The sequence below is a fragment of the Natrix helvetica genome, assembly GCF_964273705.1.
Source record: "Natrix helvetica genome assembly, chromosome: 2".
Classification (NCBI taxonomy): Eukaryota; Metazoa; Chordata; class Lepidosauria; order Squamata; family Natricidae; genus Natrix; species Natrix helvetica.
In genome coordinates this window covers 204,538,851-204,557,253 of record NC_138552.1, presented here as the reverse complement: position 1 = coordinate 204,557,253, position 18,403 = coordinate 204,538,851, and the positions used below count along the sequence as shown (strand labels likewise).

Here is an 18,403-nt window from a genome sequence, read left to right as displayed (position 1 = left end):
GCTCCATTCGGTTTAGTATAGAAAGTTAGAATCTATTTGCTCTCCAGTTAGAATTTAGTAAAATATATTTCTTATACTATCATGCTTAATTTCTCATCTTTAAAGATGTCACACATGATTCACTGGTATGTGAAAACAGCTCAATATTATATCCTATCAATAACTGTCTGAAGAATTAAAGGAACACTTTAAAATATAGCTAAATGAATCATTTCTATCTTATCCTGGGAATAAGCTCAAACTTGTGATGTTTTCATGGCATGTTCTTGAGGGAAAAATGGCAGGATGGCACTGCGGAGGAAGTGTTTTGGATATTAACACAGGATGTACAGTGCTGTGTTGACAGGCGAAGAGAAACTCAGTCTGTTCACGTTTTCATTGTACATGTAAAATATGTTAAGACACCTGTGTGGTTCAGAGCTGCATGTACTAAGTTGATAAGAGACTCTGTGAGGAAAGGAAATTGGCATCACACTATCAGTGGAAAAGCCTGAGCTTACCTAAACTTCTTGCAATGATGCATTCCTTTTCATGATGATGCATTCCAGAAACAACGTGGACAAAATCAATTCATCAAATCAATTTGATGTAATGATTATAGGATTGGGTTCAGTACCACTGCCAGCTACTATATCATTCACTAAACCTATATCTATATAGGTAGGGGTGTGTGTGTGTGTGTGTGTGTATGTATGTATGTATGTGTATATATACTTTTCGCATAACCAGTTTTTGTTTCCCTTACAAAAAACTTGGAAAAAATTGGTAGACTAGGAATAATGCACGAATGTAAATGCAAAGATCATTCAGACGGGCCACGGAGGATGAAGTTATTCTAGTCCAGTGTTTTTCAATCTCAAACACTTTTAAGATATCGGTACTTCAACTCCCAGAATTCTCCAACCAACAATTAACCACACTACCAATATCCAACACCTTTTAAGTTACTGAGGCTGAGAAATATTGTTCTAATCGAGCTTGTTTAATTTACGTTCGCGCGGGTTGTTGTTTTTTTGGCAATTAAGTTTATTTATTTTGTCAAACATGTAAAAAAACCCAGGTATAAGTATAAACATAAATATGAACACAGTAAATGGGTACGAATAAATTGATTTTATTTGTTTATTTCTCCTCCTGGATTTTCCCACAGCCTCTCATTCAAATATTAAACAAGTCCGACCACGTTTATAGCTTTTTCGAGATCGGCCAAACCTACAGCTATTTTAGTACATTTCAGCCCCTAAAAAGCACACACGGGGCACTGAAGAAGCGAGTTCTTCCCGGAGATGCCTCCGTCTTTTAGCTCGCGCTAAGTTTCAAACCTTCTACCGCAGAACCAACCGAGAGGAGGCGCTGCAGCAGCTCGTTATCCCCTCCCCTCTCGTCCTCCCCAAACCAAACCGACATTCTCTCGGACGACCGAACGCGCGCGGGCACGCACGACTCAGGACGCTACGGCGTCACATCTCTGGCGCCCGCGCGCCAGCCGGCGAGGGCGGGGCCTGCCTCGGCCTTTGCAGCCTATCGATTGGCGTATACCTGCTGGCTTTGGTTTCGCCTGGGGAAGGGGGAGGGAGAAGGGGACGTTCGCTGGTAAGCCTCCTTTCCTCCCCCCCTCCTTCCGCGGTGTCCCGTTCGGAGGCGGTTGGTCGGTTACGACGGCCTCAGGCGCGGTTTCCTAAAGGGACATCCAGAAGGGAGTGCAAGCTACTTGAACCGTCAGGTACGTTGGTCCGAGGAGCATCTCTCGGCGGCTTCATTTCGCCTCTTTCCGGTGCTTCCACCCACTAGCAGCGGCGGCCCCGAAGCCGTTGTATCCCCCCCCCCGCTCCCCGTCTTCTGTTGTCGCCGTATCTCCCGGCGGTTCTTCACTGACCGACTGCCTCTCGGTGTCTGCGGAAAGAGGAGAGATAATCTCTTGGGTTCTTCGTTGTGTATACGTTGTGTACACCAGCCTTCTTTGCATTCCTGCAGTGCAGTGAAAGGACAGCCGCCTCTGTCTCACGGGGCCCTAGGAAGTTGACTTGAAATAAGCGTGTTGTATTCTCGCCCCTCCCTTCGGATGTGATGGAAACATCTACTTATAGTTATACTTTAAAACAGCTTGTTACTTTGTTGCTGTTGTTGTTGTTAGTTGCGAAGTCGTGTCCGATCCATCGCCACCCCATGGGCAACGTTCCTCCAGGCCTTCCTGTGCTCTATCATCCTCTGGAGTCCATTTAAGCTCATGCCTACTGCATCGGTGACTCCATCCAGCCACCTCATTCTCTGTCCTCTGTGGTCATTTGCATTCTTTTAACGAAAAAAGAACGCATCCTGTTGCTTTCACTAAAAGAAGTCAAATCAGTATAAATCCTTCTGTCTGCAAGGAGTATAAATCCTTCCATTCCCCACCAGTCAGAGCTGAAGAAGCTCCTTTTATGAGAAGCAAAATGTCATCAAAGAAAAGCCAGAAAGTCCAGTTGCCTCTTGAAAAAGCAACTTTGCCTTTTCAGCCTACTCTTTTTGGGGTTTTCGGTAGCAGTCTACTGCACAGAAAAGACAATACAGAATGAAAGACTTTTCAGGATTGCTGATGCAAAGCAGATATATTACCTCAGTTGTTTGAGGCCATATTGTGTCTCTCAGCAGCATGCTTTTAAAAAAGTGAAACCAAGTGACTTTTAGTTATCTAGTGAGTGGATAGCCCATTAAGTCTATAAATAAATAAGACCAGTAAGTTGTAAAGACAGGATGAGAATTGGAGTGAAAATATGCCGAAAAACTTTAAAAGTTAGCAAGGATTGGAGGCTCTAGCAATTTGTACATTCTGCAATTGTTCCCTCACCTTTAGGAAGCAACTTTTTAATTTTATAAATGATATTACATAAATGACAGAGAAAATATAAGAAAGAATTGGAACACTTAAGAAACCACCATTCTGTGATCCCTTAAACATGGTCCCTTAAACATTTAGTCTCAAAAAGCATTAAATGGTAATTATGTCTAAGAGTGACAAAATTTAGTGTTTTTCTGATCCAATAAAAGGAAAGGCAGAAGAATTGACTAGATTTTGATATTATTTCAAATTCTTGGCCACATTTTCTTACTACTTCACATTCCTCCCCCCCACCTCTCTCTCACACACATAAAGATAGTACTGTTAGGATCTGTCTGGAAAAGATAAATGCCAATAAGCACATGTAATACAAAGATTTTTAATGTATTGCCTTGGATAATGCATTTCCATGTTTTCTGAAACAGTATCCTAGAGACCAGAAGATGTATTCATTCTGATATACTTCTGAAAGTAAAGTAACAAATAAGATCTGCTTTTAAAAGCAATTTCTCTGAATTCCATGAAAAAACTAGTTTTTTCGCAGATGGGAAGTTCTGATGCTGAACCCCAAAGTGAACAAGTCTGGAGGGGGGCAAGCTTTATTACTAGAAGGTATATCTAAAATAAATCTTTGGCTAATGTTCCAGATTCTTTTAAAATCAAAATATAATGCTCCATTCCTAAGTTGACTGGCATTTATCTATGTTACAGCTTTTAGCAGTGGTGAAATATCAAAATGAGTCGCCGTCGAAAGTGTGCTCCTCCCATGAGGATGAATGAAGAAAAAAAGAAGCAACTCTGCTGGAATATGCATGATGACCAAAAAAATGACATGATAGATGTAGATGTCATGGATGAAGACCATCCTGTTGCTGGTACAAGTTCATCTTCTGCTGTACATATTGTGATAAATGATGATAGTGCAGATGAAGACTTGACTCACAGAGAAAAGAACACTAAATCGCTAAATTTCTCAACAGTCTTAGATGAAGTAGAAGATTCTTGTCATCCATTGCTATCTATAGCCATACAGCTAAATATCTTGATACTTCCTTATCAGCCTGATTCTCCCTGGAAAACTTTGCTTGGAGAATTTACACTCCAGCTTCTTCCTGAACAACATTTAAATGGCAATATCCAGAAAAAAGGACTGACCTTGATGACAGCAGAATTTAGTGATCATCTGCATCTTCTTGTCCATGAAAATGATATTATAAAAGTGGACAAAGGGGAAGAATCATTACCGAGTACTTACGAACTAGATGTTTTAGTTGAATCATCTTTAAATAATGAAATTATGGAAAATTTAATGTGGCTGCAGAAGAAAAAAATAATTGTACTGTATCAAAGATCTGGAGATACTCATTCTGTAAAGGTAGTCAATTTATATAATTAATAGAATATATCTACTGCTGAATATATTTGAAAGTAAGAATATGTAGAAAGGTGCCTGAATAGAATATTGTAACTAATGTCTTTTATATGTACATGGAAAATATGTTAGTATCAAAGATAGGAATCTTTCCTTCAGTTCAATTTATTATATATGCATAATAGATTTTACTAGAGTTTATTCTTTTGCAGGATCTATTAACTAGCTTCTCTGAATAAAATGTTAATTATGACAGCTAAAATAATGAAAAGTTAGAGAATACAGTTTTCATGTTTTAAATTTTCTGTTGGAATATGCTAATAAAATGTCCTTCCTGTAGAGGAACTATTTAGATAGTTCTATAACTTATTATACAGACTTATAACTTGCCTATTTCTTTAAGCTTGAGGAATTCTTTACCTGTAAATTGGCTTTTAACTGAACACTTTACTAAATAAATTAATGTGTGTTTGTGTGTATAGCATTAAACAACCAATGAAAATCACAAATATAAGTTATTAACTAATTAAAAAGGAAATGCTTTTGATATAGCCATATTGTTATAAACAATTCTTTTACAAAATCATTAACATTTTTTAAATTTAGCAAAAAAAATTTTTTTAAAAAAAAGTTAGAAAGTGAATAAACCACATTTTATCTATAAGTTAATTATTAGCTTTTCTAACATTTTCTTTAATTTCAGTTTAACTCCCTCAATACCATTACTACATTTCATTGAAACTGTGAAACAGCTTATTTATTTTTCCTACACTGCTGGTTTAAATACCACTTATAGTGATTATTATATCATGGAAAAGGAAATGCAAATCATTGATTATATTATTAATTACATTAAGGTTCAGTGTTTTATGAATACATGCCAATAACTGTTTGGTTATTTAATTATGAGCCTCCTTCACTAAATATATTTAGTCTTTAGTTATCTTCATCCAGGATTCTCAAGACCAGCGGTTCTCAACCTGTGGGTCGGGACCCCTTTGGGGGTCGAACGACCCTTTCACAGGGGTCACCTAAGACCATCGGAAAACACATATTTTCAAAAAAATACGGAAAACAGAAAATAATTTTATGGTTGGGGGTCACCACAACATGAGGAACTGTATTAAAAGGTCACAGCATTAGGAAGGTTGAGACCCACTGCTCAAGACCATTTGCCTTGTTAATAGGATGTGCCCAGCTTTCTTTTCTCTTGTAGCTAATAATTGGAATATACTTCCTTGCGAATCACAAATAATAGTTATGATTTCAATTTTTAGGAAAATATTAAAGTATAACTAATAAAGGAAAATATTTGTGGTTCAGGGTTGATATGTGGGTCCTTGGTGCTCTCTGTGCTTGCTTGTTTTCTTGCAGATGTTTCATTACCCAAACTAGGTAACATCATCAGTGCTAGTTAGGAGTTCCGTGGGCTCTCAGCTTTATATTTTGCTTGCCTGCCAGTGTTGGTTGGAGTAGTCTTAGACATTCTTTGTTTGGATCAGGAAACTGCCAAAGAAGCCAAGAGCAAACAGGCCAACCAAAGAATCTCTAAGACCATCCCCACTAACACTGGCAGGTAAGCCACTAGAATATAAACTGACCGCAAACTGCACTCCTTACTAGCATTGATGATATTGCCTAGTTTGGGTAATGAAACTTCTGCAAGAACAAAAGCCAGCTCAGAGAGCACCAAGGACCTCTTATATCTTTATAACTTAGCCTGTTAAATTACTTACACTATTTTTAATGAGCCATTGTCTAACCTGATATCCCTTTCATTATAAATATGTTAGTTCTCCAACCAGTCTTGATGAATTGTTTTAAGAATTGGTTCAGTATATTTGAGTAAAATTAGATTGAGAAAGGCAGCTTTAATCTCACTATGATTTCATTTGTTATTTTTATTCTTCTTTGCTTATTTCCTAATTATATTGAATTACTTTTTCCACATTTTATTGTGTATTCTAAAGTTTGTTTGAACATTTTTTCATGAACATTTAATTCACAGGTTGGAATATATCTTCTTGAACTTGGCATAAGTAAGTTAGAATTCCTTAGCGATGGTGGGGGAAGAATAAGAAAGGCCAATCAACTCCTTCAGAAACTGATGGAAAGATTTTATCACTTTGTAATTCCAGGTAATCATATTTTTCATGCCAGATCCTTAAAATGTGTTTATGAATGACATTATCACTTAATTATGAATTCTGGTAGAATCTCTGCCATTGTTTGTTTGCCAGGTTTTTCTATATTAGGTTTTGGCCATTTACTTAAAATTCTTTTAAGAATGGCAGCTTTTGGTCAATTCTTCAATATAAATTTGGTATATAAGAAATTAAAGAGAATGAACTAGATATATTTGGAGTAGTGACAATGTTCTTACAGGGAATTTGGAATATTATCATTAGTTTGGATGTTTTGTGGAAGTGTGTGTAATCTTATACATATGGTTATATGGAATCTTGCATGATTCTTTTCTAATTGTTCTCTCCCCCTCCTTTTTTTTTAACAATGTTAGTTGCCCAGAATTATTTGGGAGTCAGGTAGTCTTCCAAATCTAAATAAATCCCATTCAGCAATCAACCTTCAACTCTATATTCAAACAAAGATTCTCTAATTCAACGCTATTCACTTTATTGTACACTTTTTAAAAATCAATACAAGTTCAATAAATTAACTTTCTCAGTGGATAGCAGAAGAACAAGAATCTGGTCTGCGTCTTCTGCCCAGCAAAAAACCATACTACAACTTTCCAATTTTTTTCATCTCTCATTAACATTTTAGTCACGATGCTGCCAAATGCATTCTCAGACACACTTCGTTCTCTTTATCTAGTTTTAGGATTTGTAGAGAAAACAGATACTGTTTTAAGTCATATTTATAGAGAAATATTGAAAATTCAATATTCAAATAGGTTCACAAACAAATACCACCATATATTTCTTGTAGTCAATTCACAACATTATTGTTTCATCAGACATTTGTTCATATATTTGTATTTTGAGGTGTTGTTTTCTTATCCCTCCTTGAAAGCATTGTTGCACTAAATTATTATGTTTTTAATATGCAGATATTTTTTTCATCTTTTTATTTCTTATGTACTTAAAAATATTTATAATGTTACTAATAGTCAATAACATTGCACATTTTTCAGACATTCTGGAAGAAGATGAGGAATCTGATAGAGATATAGAACGGCAAAATATTGAAGAGCTGTATGATTATGTGAGGCATGTACACCAAAAAGAGTTACATTTTTTAAAGGAAAATGTACAACACTTTGCATTGATTCCTGTTCTCAGGCCATATCAAAGTGAGGCTGTAAATTGGATGCTGCAACGTGAGAACTTTAGAAATATACCTAGCAATGGTAAGTATCTCAAAATATCAAGATGGATACATATATATTGAACATGTTAATACTAGAATACATGATCATGTACTATGAGGAAGTTGTTAGATCCTTTTTTTGGCTAATGTTGCTTAACATTTTTAGAAACTATAAAAATATTAGCAAATACAATGGTCAGTTTGCATAGTAGAGCAATAGAAAGGTCAACATATAAACTGTTGTATATTAAATAAGCAGTCCTTAAACATTGTATCAATAGTGACATTCTAATCTAGCATTTGTTTTTTTTAAAAATGACACCCCCTCATTAATCCATGGAGCCCTCTAGTTAAGAATAGCCACTTAGAGAGATTCCAAACAGTTTCAGAAACACAAACATTGTAAGAAGAGATTTTATGGAGTGCTTTTATAGTGTGGGGAGGGATTGCAGTTAGCACAAAGTTGCAAGTTGCAGTCATGTGCCATTGTGCGTAACATCCACTGGTGAATCACTTGATCACAGCTGGAACTGATCTCATGTTGGTATGGTTTCACGTTACAACATTTTGCTTAGCCACGGAGTTGCCGGTCTTAGCTTCGGTCAGTAAGTGATGACTACCTGTATTTTTACATCAAGTACTAATTTAGTTAAAATGGTTCCATATAATGAGGAATGACCTTCCTCAGAACTTCAGTTTGCACCTTCAAGTTTAAGGAGATATGAAGTTCAATGAATCTCATTGTCTTGTTCTTTTCTTTCATCAGATAATGCCCTCCACTACTTATGGAGAGAATGTATTACTCTAGATGGGCTGAAGCTCTATTATAATCCTTTTACTGGCTGGTAAGAATAGATTGCTTTAATGTTATGCCCAAAAGTAGAACATTGAAATAATTGAGTGTAGCTGATGATGTATTTAGGATTCTAAATGTTGAATTCAGTAGGTCGGTTGAATTTGTAACAAAAATCTATATTTATTTTATTTTCAGTGTAATCCGTGATCGACCTGTTGCTGGGCCTCGATGGCCTGGAGGAATATTAGCAGATGAGATGGGCCTTGGAAAAACAGTAGAAGTCTTGGCTCTTATTTTGTCACACACTCGTAAGGATCTCAGACAAGATGCTCTGATGTTACCAGAGGTGAGAAATTTTGATCGTGGGTGGATAAAAACTATTCCAATATTCAAATCTTATTCAGTCCATTGATTGTAATTGAAAGTTATAATTGGAATATGTAAGCAATTATTTCTCCTAAATCTGTTGCCTTTGAAGTTTGTAAAACAATTTCTATGACCCTTTTATTTTTGTTTTATAATTAGCGTCAAGAGAAAAGATTCAGTTGTTAATGTAATGTGCTAGAAAAACTAGAATGAAGTATAACATCCTGTCACAACATAATTCTACAAGATTCATAACAATCGGTCTTCATTATTAAGCATTATTTTCCTCCTTCCCCAATCCATATATTAACATTGTTTTCCATTTCCAATTCATCTATCCTCTTAAGAGCACTAAACAGTCTGCTTGCACGTTCATTTCTTTTTAGTCTTCTTCAAAAATTGATATTTTACTACCCCCTGAGTTTTTCACTGTCTAGCCCAGTGTTTGGTCATCTTTTCTGTTTCTGTTCCTGGAACACCATACAATGCGACACACTGGCCCAGGCATTTAAAAAAATCTGCAGTATCTCACAAATACTGGTGATTTAAAAATTTATTTAAGGGCTTTAGCATTTATTCTGGAGTTTGCCAGTTCCTAAATTAGAAACATATTTGCTCATAAATTCAGCAAGGATAATTGTTGGTAACATTATTTACATAAAGGAATCCAAATATGGTTGAAGAATTGTTTCATTCTCTATTATGCAATTCTACTTTGTTTTCTCACCTGTTCATTAACCAGTTAATGAACCATATAAATATCCATCTGGTGATTTCAGGGTCACATTTCAATCTAAATCTTGAATATTAAAAGTATTAGTTTAATTGATTATTAGTAATTCTGACAATTTAATAGAACATTTTGGGGATGGTTTCACTGGTAGCATAATAATAATAATAATAAATTTGGATTTATTAGCCGCTCCCTTTCTGGGGAGGACTCGGGGCGGCGTACACTAAGACATATATAAACATACATATATACACAGACATACATGCACGGAGGAGGTAATAAATTAAAACATTTAGACAAATTAAAACCATTAACATGCCCCGTTTAATAAAAACCCAATATACAATAAAAATTTAAAATTTACAAAAGACAGTCAGGAGGAATATGAAAAAAATTACGGTTGAGCCAGGCCGGATAATTGAAAGAGGTGGGTCTTCAACTGTACACGGAAGGAGCGGAGATCGGAAATAATCCTGATGTCACGGGGGAGGTCATTCCACAGGGCTGGGCCCATCACAGAGAAGGCTCTGTTCCTGGATGTCGCCCCCCGACACTGTTTGGCGGACGGCACCCGGAGAAGTCCCTCTCTGTGTGAGCGAATTGGTCGTAGGGATGTGTGGGGCAGGATGCGATCCTGCATGTAACTAGGTCCTATGCCATGGAGCGCTTTAAAGATCATAATCAAAACCTTGAAACGCACTCGGTAGACCACAGGAAGCCAGTGCAGCTCGCGCAGGAGAGGTGTTACAGGGGAGTATCTAGACCTCCCCATAATCACCCGCGCGGCCGCGTTCTGGACCAACTGTAGTCTCCGAGTGCATCTCAAGGGAAGCCCCATGTAGAGAGCATTGCAGTAGTCCAGGCGAGACGTCACTAGCGCATGGGTGACTGTGCGTAGGGCATCCCGGTCCAATAAGGGGCGCAATTGGCGCATCAGGCGGACCTGATGGAACGCCCCCCTTGCCACGGCTGTTACATGGTCATCCATGGACAGCCGGGCATCTAGGAGGACGCCCAAATTGCGCACCCGTTCCATGGGGGCTAGTTGCACGCCCCCAATGGCCAGAGATGGAAGCACCTGGTTGAACCGGGGGGCCGGAAGCCACAGCCACTCCGTCTTGGAAGGGTTGAGTTTTAGTCGGTTGCCATCCATCCAGACCCGTACGGCCTCCAAACACCGGGACATCATTTCGACGGCCTCATTGGGGTGGTTCGGGGTGGAAATGTATAGCTGAGTATCATCAGCATACAGATGATATCCCACCCCAAAGCCACGGATGATCTCGCCCAGCGGTTTCATGTATGTGTTGAACAGGAGAGGCGAGAGCACCGATCCCTGTGGCACTCCACATGTGAGTGACCTCCGGGTCGAACTCTGCTCCCCTGCCAACACACGTTGCGTCCGGTCAGAGAGATAGGAGCCAAACCACCGTAAAACGGTGCCCCTGACTCCCAACCCCTCTAGCCGGTGCAACAGGATACCATGGTCGATGGTATCGAACGCCGCCGAGAGATCTAATAGAACCAGGATAGAGGAACAACCCCTATCTCTGGCCCTCCAGAGATCATCAACCAATGCGACCAAGGCCGTCTCCGTGCTGTGCCCAGGTCGGAAGCCGGACTGGCGCGGGTCTAGATAATCATTTTCCTCCAGGTGACGTGGGAACTGCTGTACCACCACATTCTCTACAACCTTCGCTAAAAAAGGAAGGTTGGAGACAGGACGATAATTGGCTAGGTCCGTTGGGTCCAGGGAAGGCTTCTTGAGCAGGGGCCTCACCGCCGCCTCTTTCAAGGCGGCCGGTAGAGACCCCTCACCCAACGAGGCGTTCACTAGGCCCAGGAGCCAGTCGCGCGTAACCTCCCAGGATGCCAGTACAAGCCAGGAGGGACACGGGTCCAATAAACATGTGGTGGGTCGCAGACGTCCACGCAACCTGTCCAAATCCTCGATGGCAACCGAGTCAAACTCCTCCCAAAGCGGTCCCTCAAGACTCGCCACGGGCGTCTCTACTGGACCACTGAAAGGGGCCCATCCCATCCGGATTTGAACGACTTTGTCCTGTAGATATTTCCCAAACTCCTCTGCTCTGCCCTGTAAAGGGGCTTCCCGCGGTCTCTCAAACAAGAGGGAGCGAGTCACCCGAAACAGGGCGGCAGGGCGGTTATCTGCGGACGCAATAAGAGCGGCACAATATTGACGTTTGGCCGCTCTTAGTGCCACAAGGTACGTCCTCAAATAGGCTCGTGCCTGTGCTCGGTCAAATTCGGAACGGGAGGATCTCCAACGACTCTCTAGGCGTCTCTTGTGGCGTTTCATCACCCTTAGCTCCTCAGTAAACCAAGGGGCCAGGGTGGTTCGTCGCCGCAGGAGAGGCCGCAAAGGCGCCACCCGGTCTAGGGCCCCGGTAGTCGCACTATTCCATGCGTCCACCAGGTCCTCTACTCGAGGGCGGGTCAGATCCACAGGAGGTGGCCCAAGCTCCGTCTGGAACCTATCTGGTTCCATCAGGCGCTTGGGGCGGAACCATCTAATGCCTTCCGGTTCCGCCTCCTCGCGGTGGGGGGTAGCACCAGGGAAGTCAAGCCGGAGAAGTGAGTGATCCGACCATGACAGGGGAATAATGGCTAGATCCCCTATTCCCAGATCACTCGTCCACTGGCCAGAGACAAAGACAAGGTCCAGCGTGTGGCCTCCCTCGTGAGTAGGGCCCTGAATTAACTGGGTCAGGTCCATGGCTGTCATGGAAGCCATGAACTCCCGAACCCCCTCAGACGCTTCTCCCATCGACGGCAGATTAAAATCCCCCATCACTAACAGTTTGGGGGTCTCAACCGCCACCGATGAGATCAGCTCGAGGAGTTCAGGCAGGGCCGCTGACGTATAGCGAGGAGCCAGGTATACTATCAGCAGGCCCAACTGCCTCCCTGGGCCCCATCTCACGACAAGGGACTCACACCCGGATGTCTGTGGCACAGTGAACTCTCTCGGCTCTAAGTCTTCCCGGATAATCACTGCTACCCCACCACCCCTTCCCTGGGCCCGAGGCTGGTGAAATGCTCGATAACCTGGCGGGCACATTTCCACGAGGGGTAAACCACCCTCGTGGCCCAACCAGGTCTCGGTTATTCCTGCGAGGTCCGGCTCCCCCTCCAAAATTAGATCGTGGATGAGGGGGGCCTTATTGGCATATTGGAAATGTCTCTTTTCTGCATAACACATGAGAGAATGCATACTAGTTTTATGAAGAAAATTGTTCAAAATCAATCTGCTCTATATCATTATGCTATTATATAACTCTGGTTATGGTGTAGCTGTATTGTAATAATTTGTCAGATTCTTTTTATATTGAAAATATAAAGCAATAACAATATTCTAAGGGTTGCAGCATATTTCTTTACTCTTGGAGAAAACCTAACTCCAACTAAAACTTTTTAAATTATTTTGTTAAAAATATCAAGTTAACTAGAATATGATAACCCTATTATAAAATGTTTCCTGTATTCTTGTATTATTCACAACACAGTTCAATTAGAAAGTGTTGCAAAATGGTTATCAATCTGCAGAATTTGAAGCTCGCTAATTTGACCAATTTGTAATTATAACTTTACCAAGAGTCAGTAGATATGAAGAGAAGAGAAGAGAAAGGATGTCTTCCTGGAAAATACAGGGCAGAACTTTTTGTATGGGATAAAGCATTTTGTGTATCTAGTATTTGCCATGGAGATCTCTTCTAGAGTGTCCATTATGTATCTTAATGCATGGACAAAATGACTGACAAGCTTTTTCACATAAGCACACTATGCTTTTTCACAGGCTTATTCATGGTTTAATTGAAACAGAATCCCATGAATAAACAAGGCCACACCTGTATTTTTGAATTGGGAAAGATTAGTATTTCTAAGTACTGCTTTTAGAAATAATGCTTAATTCCTACAATTTCCTTTTCCAGTCTTAATTCTACAGTGTTAATAAACTGTTATTGATTTACATTGAATTTTTATAACAATGTTAAAAGTTTTCACCTAAATTCTTACATGCTTTGATAAAACCAGTAAATGAATTATTTTTGTCATGCCTGGCATTTGTTAATTATTAGGTAGACTGTGACATAATAATGTTAAAATTATATTTCAGGGTTTTTTAGTAAATTTCTTTGTTCCACCACAACCTTCTGAAGGAAGTAAAAAGAAAAACATAATGAAAATGGAATTTACACTGAAGGAAAAAGTCCAGTATCCAAGTAAGTATTTTTCAGCAGGTATCATTTGCATAACCAGCAGTAAGAAAAAACGGCTCGCTTAAGAGAAAAAAAGTTAGTGCTGAAGTTTCTACATACGTATAAACATACCATGTTTCCCTGAAAATATGACCAGGTTTTATTTTCTTTTGACCCCTCCCCCCCAAAAAAATGGCTAGGACTTCTTTACGGATGGATCTAATTATTGACTCATCTTGTAGCGGTGGCACTGACAGCTCTGCCCAGCAACAGCCCATTGCCAGCCCACTTTGCGGCCACTTGCCACCACTTGCATGTGTTGCCCCGGTCTCTGTTTCGCTGTCCAAGCCTTCCGGAAAGCTCTCTGCCACTGAGAAACGGGCTTTGGATTTATATGTGTGGCACCCCCTGGCTTCCGTTTCACATTCAGATGCCTTCTGGAAAGACTTCTGTGGCCGATATTGGCAGCAGAGGGCTTTCTAAGACCCCGGGGTGGATTAATTAATTAGGGCTAATATTAAGCTTAGGTCTTAATTTTAACTTAATTTTAACACATGCGTTCAAAAACATGATGGGATGGCCAGGTTATTTGACGGGTCATTTTTTCCCCAGTTACATCTACCTGACCCACCAGAGTAGTTGTTACTGGCCCCCTTTCTTAAGGCGATCCATCTAGTGGGACCAGAAAGCAGTGCATACTTTGTGGAGACTTGGAACATCATTCTTGTGGAAATAAGATTGGCTGCCATCTTGACATGCTTTTGAAAGGCCCTGAAAACAGGGTTTTGCCACTGGGCCACAGAATCCCAGGCCGATATGGAGCCCATCAAATGGTTGGCTTGATTGTTGTGGCCTGGATGTGGAGGTTGCGTTTTGTATTCGGGTTTTATTTCTGTAAGCCACCTGGAATCACCAGGAGTTAGTTGGGCCGCCATATGTGTTTTCTTAATAAATAATAAATATTCACTTTTTTTACTTATTTAAGATACTGATAATACTGTATCAGTATGTTCAGAGTAAATAAACACAATTGTAAAAAATTTAGTATTCATAATTATTTAAAACTAGAACTAACAAATTCCTGATAAAGTGATGCTTTATTTCTTCCAGGCAGTTATTTATTTATAAATTAATAAACCATGCATTTTCTCAGATATCTTATAACTCTATGGGAAAAAAAACATGTCAAATATGTTTAATGTGAAATTACTTTCTATTCTTTAAATTAATGAACTTTCAAGACAGAACTCACTGCTTGCATTTTTCCAGTAATTCCTAGAACATTTTTCTAATACATAGGTGGTTCTTGTAAGCCCTTTTATGTGATTCATTTACAATCACATGCAGAGGAATTCAACTATAAAATCAGTAACAGTCTCAAGTAATGAGAGTCTATTTGGGATTTCTCAATAAACTAGAAACACATAAACAGAAGCATATATATGTATGTGTGTGTGTATGTGTATATATATATATATATATATATATATATATATATATATATATATATATATATATATGTGTGTGTGTGTGTGTGTGTGTGTGTGTGTGTGTGTGTGTGTGTGTGTGTGTGTTGTATTTGTGCTGATAAATAAATAAAGGGAGACTAGTATAGATCTATTTCAAGCTATTTTGCTCTCATCATTTGGGCATACCAGGGGTTGTAACACAAATACATACATACATACATACATACATACATACATACATACATACATACATACATACATTATAATATATATTATATTGATATACCAGTTAAAGTTTGGGTGAGAAATCCTGTTCAAAGGTCCTAAAGTTACATGAGATTAGGTTAACTGTTGTATATTTTTGGAAAACCCGTGGCTTCACATCAGATCAAATACTTAAGTGTATTCTGAAGATTTTTTTGTCTTGTACAGAAACTAAGGCACATATGTACAGTGTTGTGTTGTATTATTAAGTCTATGATGCTTTCTTGATTACCTGTGATAATTGAGGAATTATGATTGGAGAATAAAAGTACTTTAGGTTAGCAAAAAAATTAGCAAGAAAATTGTTTGGCAGAAAATACTACAGTTGCAAAATTATTAACAAAAAATTAAGCCAGAGCTTATAAGTGTTACAATAAAACCTTAAAGTTACTTTGCAATCTCTTCACTGTTTTGATCAAAATATTCATTCTTCATATAGGTTTGCGAGTAATGCTTTTAACAGCTATAAAAGAAATGAAAGTGAAGAAGGGGGCATCCATTGTTGCAATTTTTAAGTATGTCCAGTCCACATATAAATACGATGTTCAGAGGAACCGTCGGATTCTTAAAAGAACTCTGGAAAAATTAATTGCAGAGAAGGTAGTGGAGCAAGTCAAAGGCCATGGTCTTGCTGGCTCTTTCAAGTTGGGCAGAAACTACAAGGAACAGTTGTTTTGTAACACATCCAAAAAACAGGTGAGCCTGAAGAAAAAGAATTATTTAGGATTATTTAAGTACATGTCCATTTCTATAATGAAACTTTTTTTGGCACAGGAAATAAAAGATAGGCTACCAGATCCATTGAGTAGGAATTACAAAATTTTACGTAAGTCATTTATTTAAAATTAACCTTACACTACAATATCATTATATCATGTTTAAAATACAGTGCAAAATTTGTAAAAAAAGGTAATCTTTGTATGTACAATTTATGCACGAAGCTGCTTGCTAATGCAGAAATCTACTCTTCCATGTAAGTATTCAAGATGTTCTTGCAGATACAGTATAAAGCAAAGGGTTACATGGTGTATAGAATGTTTATGAGTTGGTCTCTTTGATATGTCTTTGACTTGTATGTTCAATTAAGGAACTTAATACTTAAATAGAAAATCTTTTTAGAAAACAGGACTTCCCATTCCCACTCATGACTTCTTTTCAATAGTAATGAAGTTTGTACTAAAGTATGTTCTTAATTGACCCTAATCTTTTAAGCACTTTGATAGAATTGTGCACAATTTTGGAAAAATGGAGTATAGATCCCATTTATTATAAGTTATTATAAAGTAAAAAAGTATATATCAAATACAACATGAATAGGTTTTTTAATGAATCATAAGAGAATTGCACTATAATTTTAATTAACAAGAATACTGAATTGTGGAAGGAAAGGAACTTGTACATCGATACTTGTATGCTTTTAAAAAAAACAGTTTGGAGATTGCCAAGTGTACTCAATACAATGAAATATATATTTTAAACAAATATCCCCATTTGGTATTGTATAAAGGTTAAGAGATAGTGGCTCACATGTGATACAAGCCCTCTCCAGATGTACCTTTCAGATGTGTTGAAGGCTTCCAGAATTTCTTTCTGGTGAGAATTATATGAATTATATTAAGAACACATCTAGAGGATTCAGATTGAGGAATACAGAATGCAGAGTTGATGTTTTCCAGCTCTTTCTTCCCCATAACATAAGAGAAGAATTAGTGCTACAAAAATTAAGTTTGGTTTCTTTTGTATTTACAGAAAAAGCAAACTTCAAATAGATCTCAGAAGAAAAAATTGCCAGGCCGTAACACTGAAACCATAGAATTGAATGATAAGGATGCATGTTCTACAAATGATTTAAAGTTATCTCAGGTGACAGACATTACAGCAGAAGATCATGATTACTGTGCAACAAACAAAGATACTAGTGAATCAAACCTAGATTCTAAGCATTGCAAAACTAAACATTCTCAGTGTAGATCAACTGACAATATGCTTAGATCCAAAGATGAGATACGTTGTAGTGTTGCTGATCCTAAAAATGTGGATGAAACTGAAGAGATGCAGGATGCCTTAGAAGAACAGTCTTCAGTCTCTCAAAAACACACTAGCATTTTTAAACAACACCCTGGTTCTATGTTTCCATTCAACACCTCTGATTATCGCTTTGAATGCATCTGCGGTGAGCTTGGCTTGATTGACTATAAAGCTCGGGTACAGTGCTTAAACTGTCACCTGTGGCAACATGCTGAATGTGTGAATTATAAAGAAGAAAATCTTAAGATCAAGCCCTTTTACTGCCCCCACTGCCTTGTAGCAATGAAACCAGTTCCGACAGGAGCAACTCTCATAATTTCTCCAAGTTCAATCTGCCACCAGTGGGTTGATGAAATTAATAGGCATGTGAGATCATCATCCCTTCGTGTGCTGGTAAGCATTATTTATAAAAACACTAGTACAGTAAGAATTCAAAGAATGTGATGGATCTCTGAAGAACAAGAAGGAAAATGTATTTTCTTGTGGGTATTATTTTGTATAGCACAGGTGGATATACATGCCTTTATAAAGGCTGGTGAAAAAAACAAGGTTTTTCAATATATATATACCTCAGTGTGGGATTCAAATAATTTAATAACTGGTTCTCTGCCCTAATGACTGGCTAGGTGGACGTGGCTAGATGTGGCTGAGTGAGCATGGCCAAGGGGCATGACAACACTCAGCCTCCTGCAACACTCTGCCAGTTAAAACAGGGCATGTGGGTTAATTACAAAATGTGGGCTTCTCCATGATGGGGAGTGGGAAGTGCTACAGTTGGGCTGTTAGCAGTCCTGATTGGTCCATAGACTGAGAAAAACTGTTGCAGCCACGCCTCTACTTCTGCCCAGTTCCTCTCAGTCTATGGTCCAAATAGGCTGATATAACTGTACAGAAAATACACTTTTGTTTGGTTATGAAAAAATATCCCCAAAGTCAGGTGTACATTAAATGTAGACTGACTTTTAGCCACAGGAAATTTTGAAGCGCCAGGCAAAGAGGATTCATTT

The 18,403-nt window shown here is 38.7% G+C and overlaps 1 protein-coding gene across 1 annotated transcript in view; it reads left to right on the top strand.

Moving 5' to 3' along the window:
- The first annotated feature begins 1,469 nt into the window (after positions 1–1,469).
- SHPRH (SNF2 histone linker PHD RING helicase) overlaps positions 1,470–18,403 on the top strand; it is a 58,769-nt gene continuing 41,835 nt past the window's right edge. Inside the window, exons 1-9 of the mRNA XM_081942981.1 lie at positions 1,470–1,723; positions 3,530–4,193; positions 6,199–6,328; positions 7,345–7,560; positions 8,287–8,365; positions 8,512–8,662; positions 13,554–13,659; positions 15,808–16,064; positions 17,118–17,789. Of these exons, the coding sequence (XP_081799107.1) occupies positions 3,555–4,193; positions 6,199–6,328; positions 7,345–7,560; positions 8,287–8,365; positions 8,512–8,662; positions 13,554–13,659; positions 15,808–16,064; positions 17,118–17,789 (2,250 nt within the window). The 5' untranslated portion in view covers positions 1,470–1,723; positions 3,530–3,554. The remainder of the gene's footprint in view (positions 1,724–3,529; positions 4,194–6,198; positions 6,329–7,344; positions 7,561–8,286; positions 8,366–8,511; positions 8,663–13,553; positions 13,660–15,807; positions 16,065–17,117; positions 17,790–18,403) is intronic.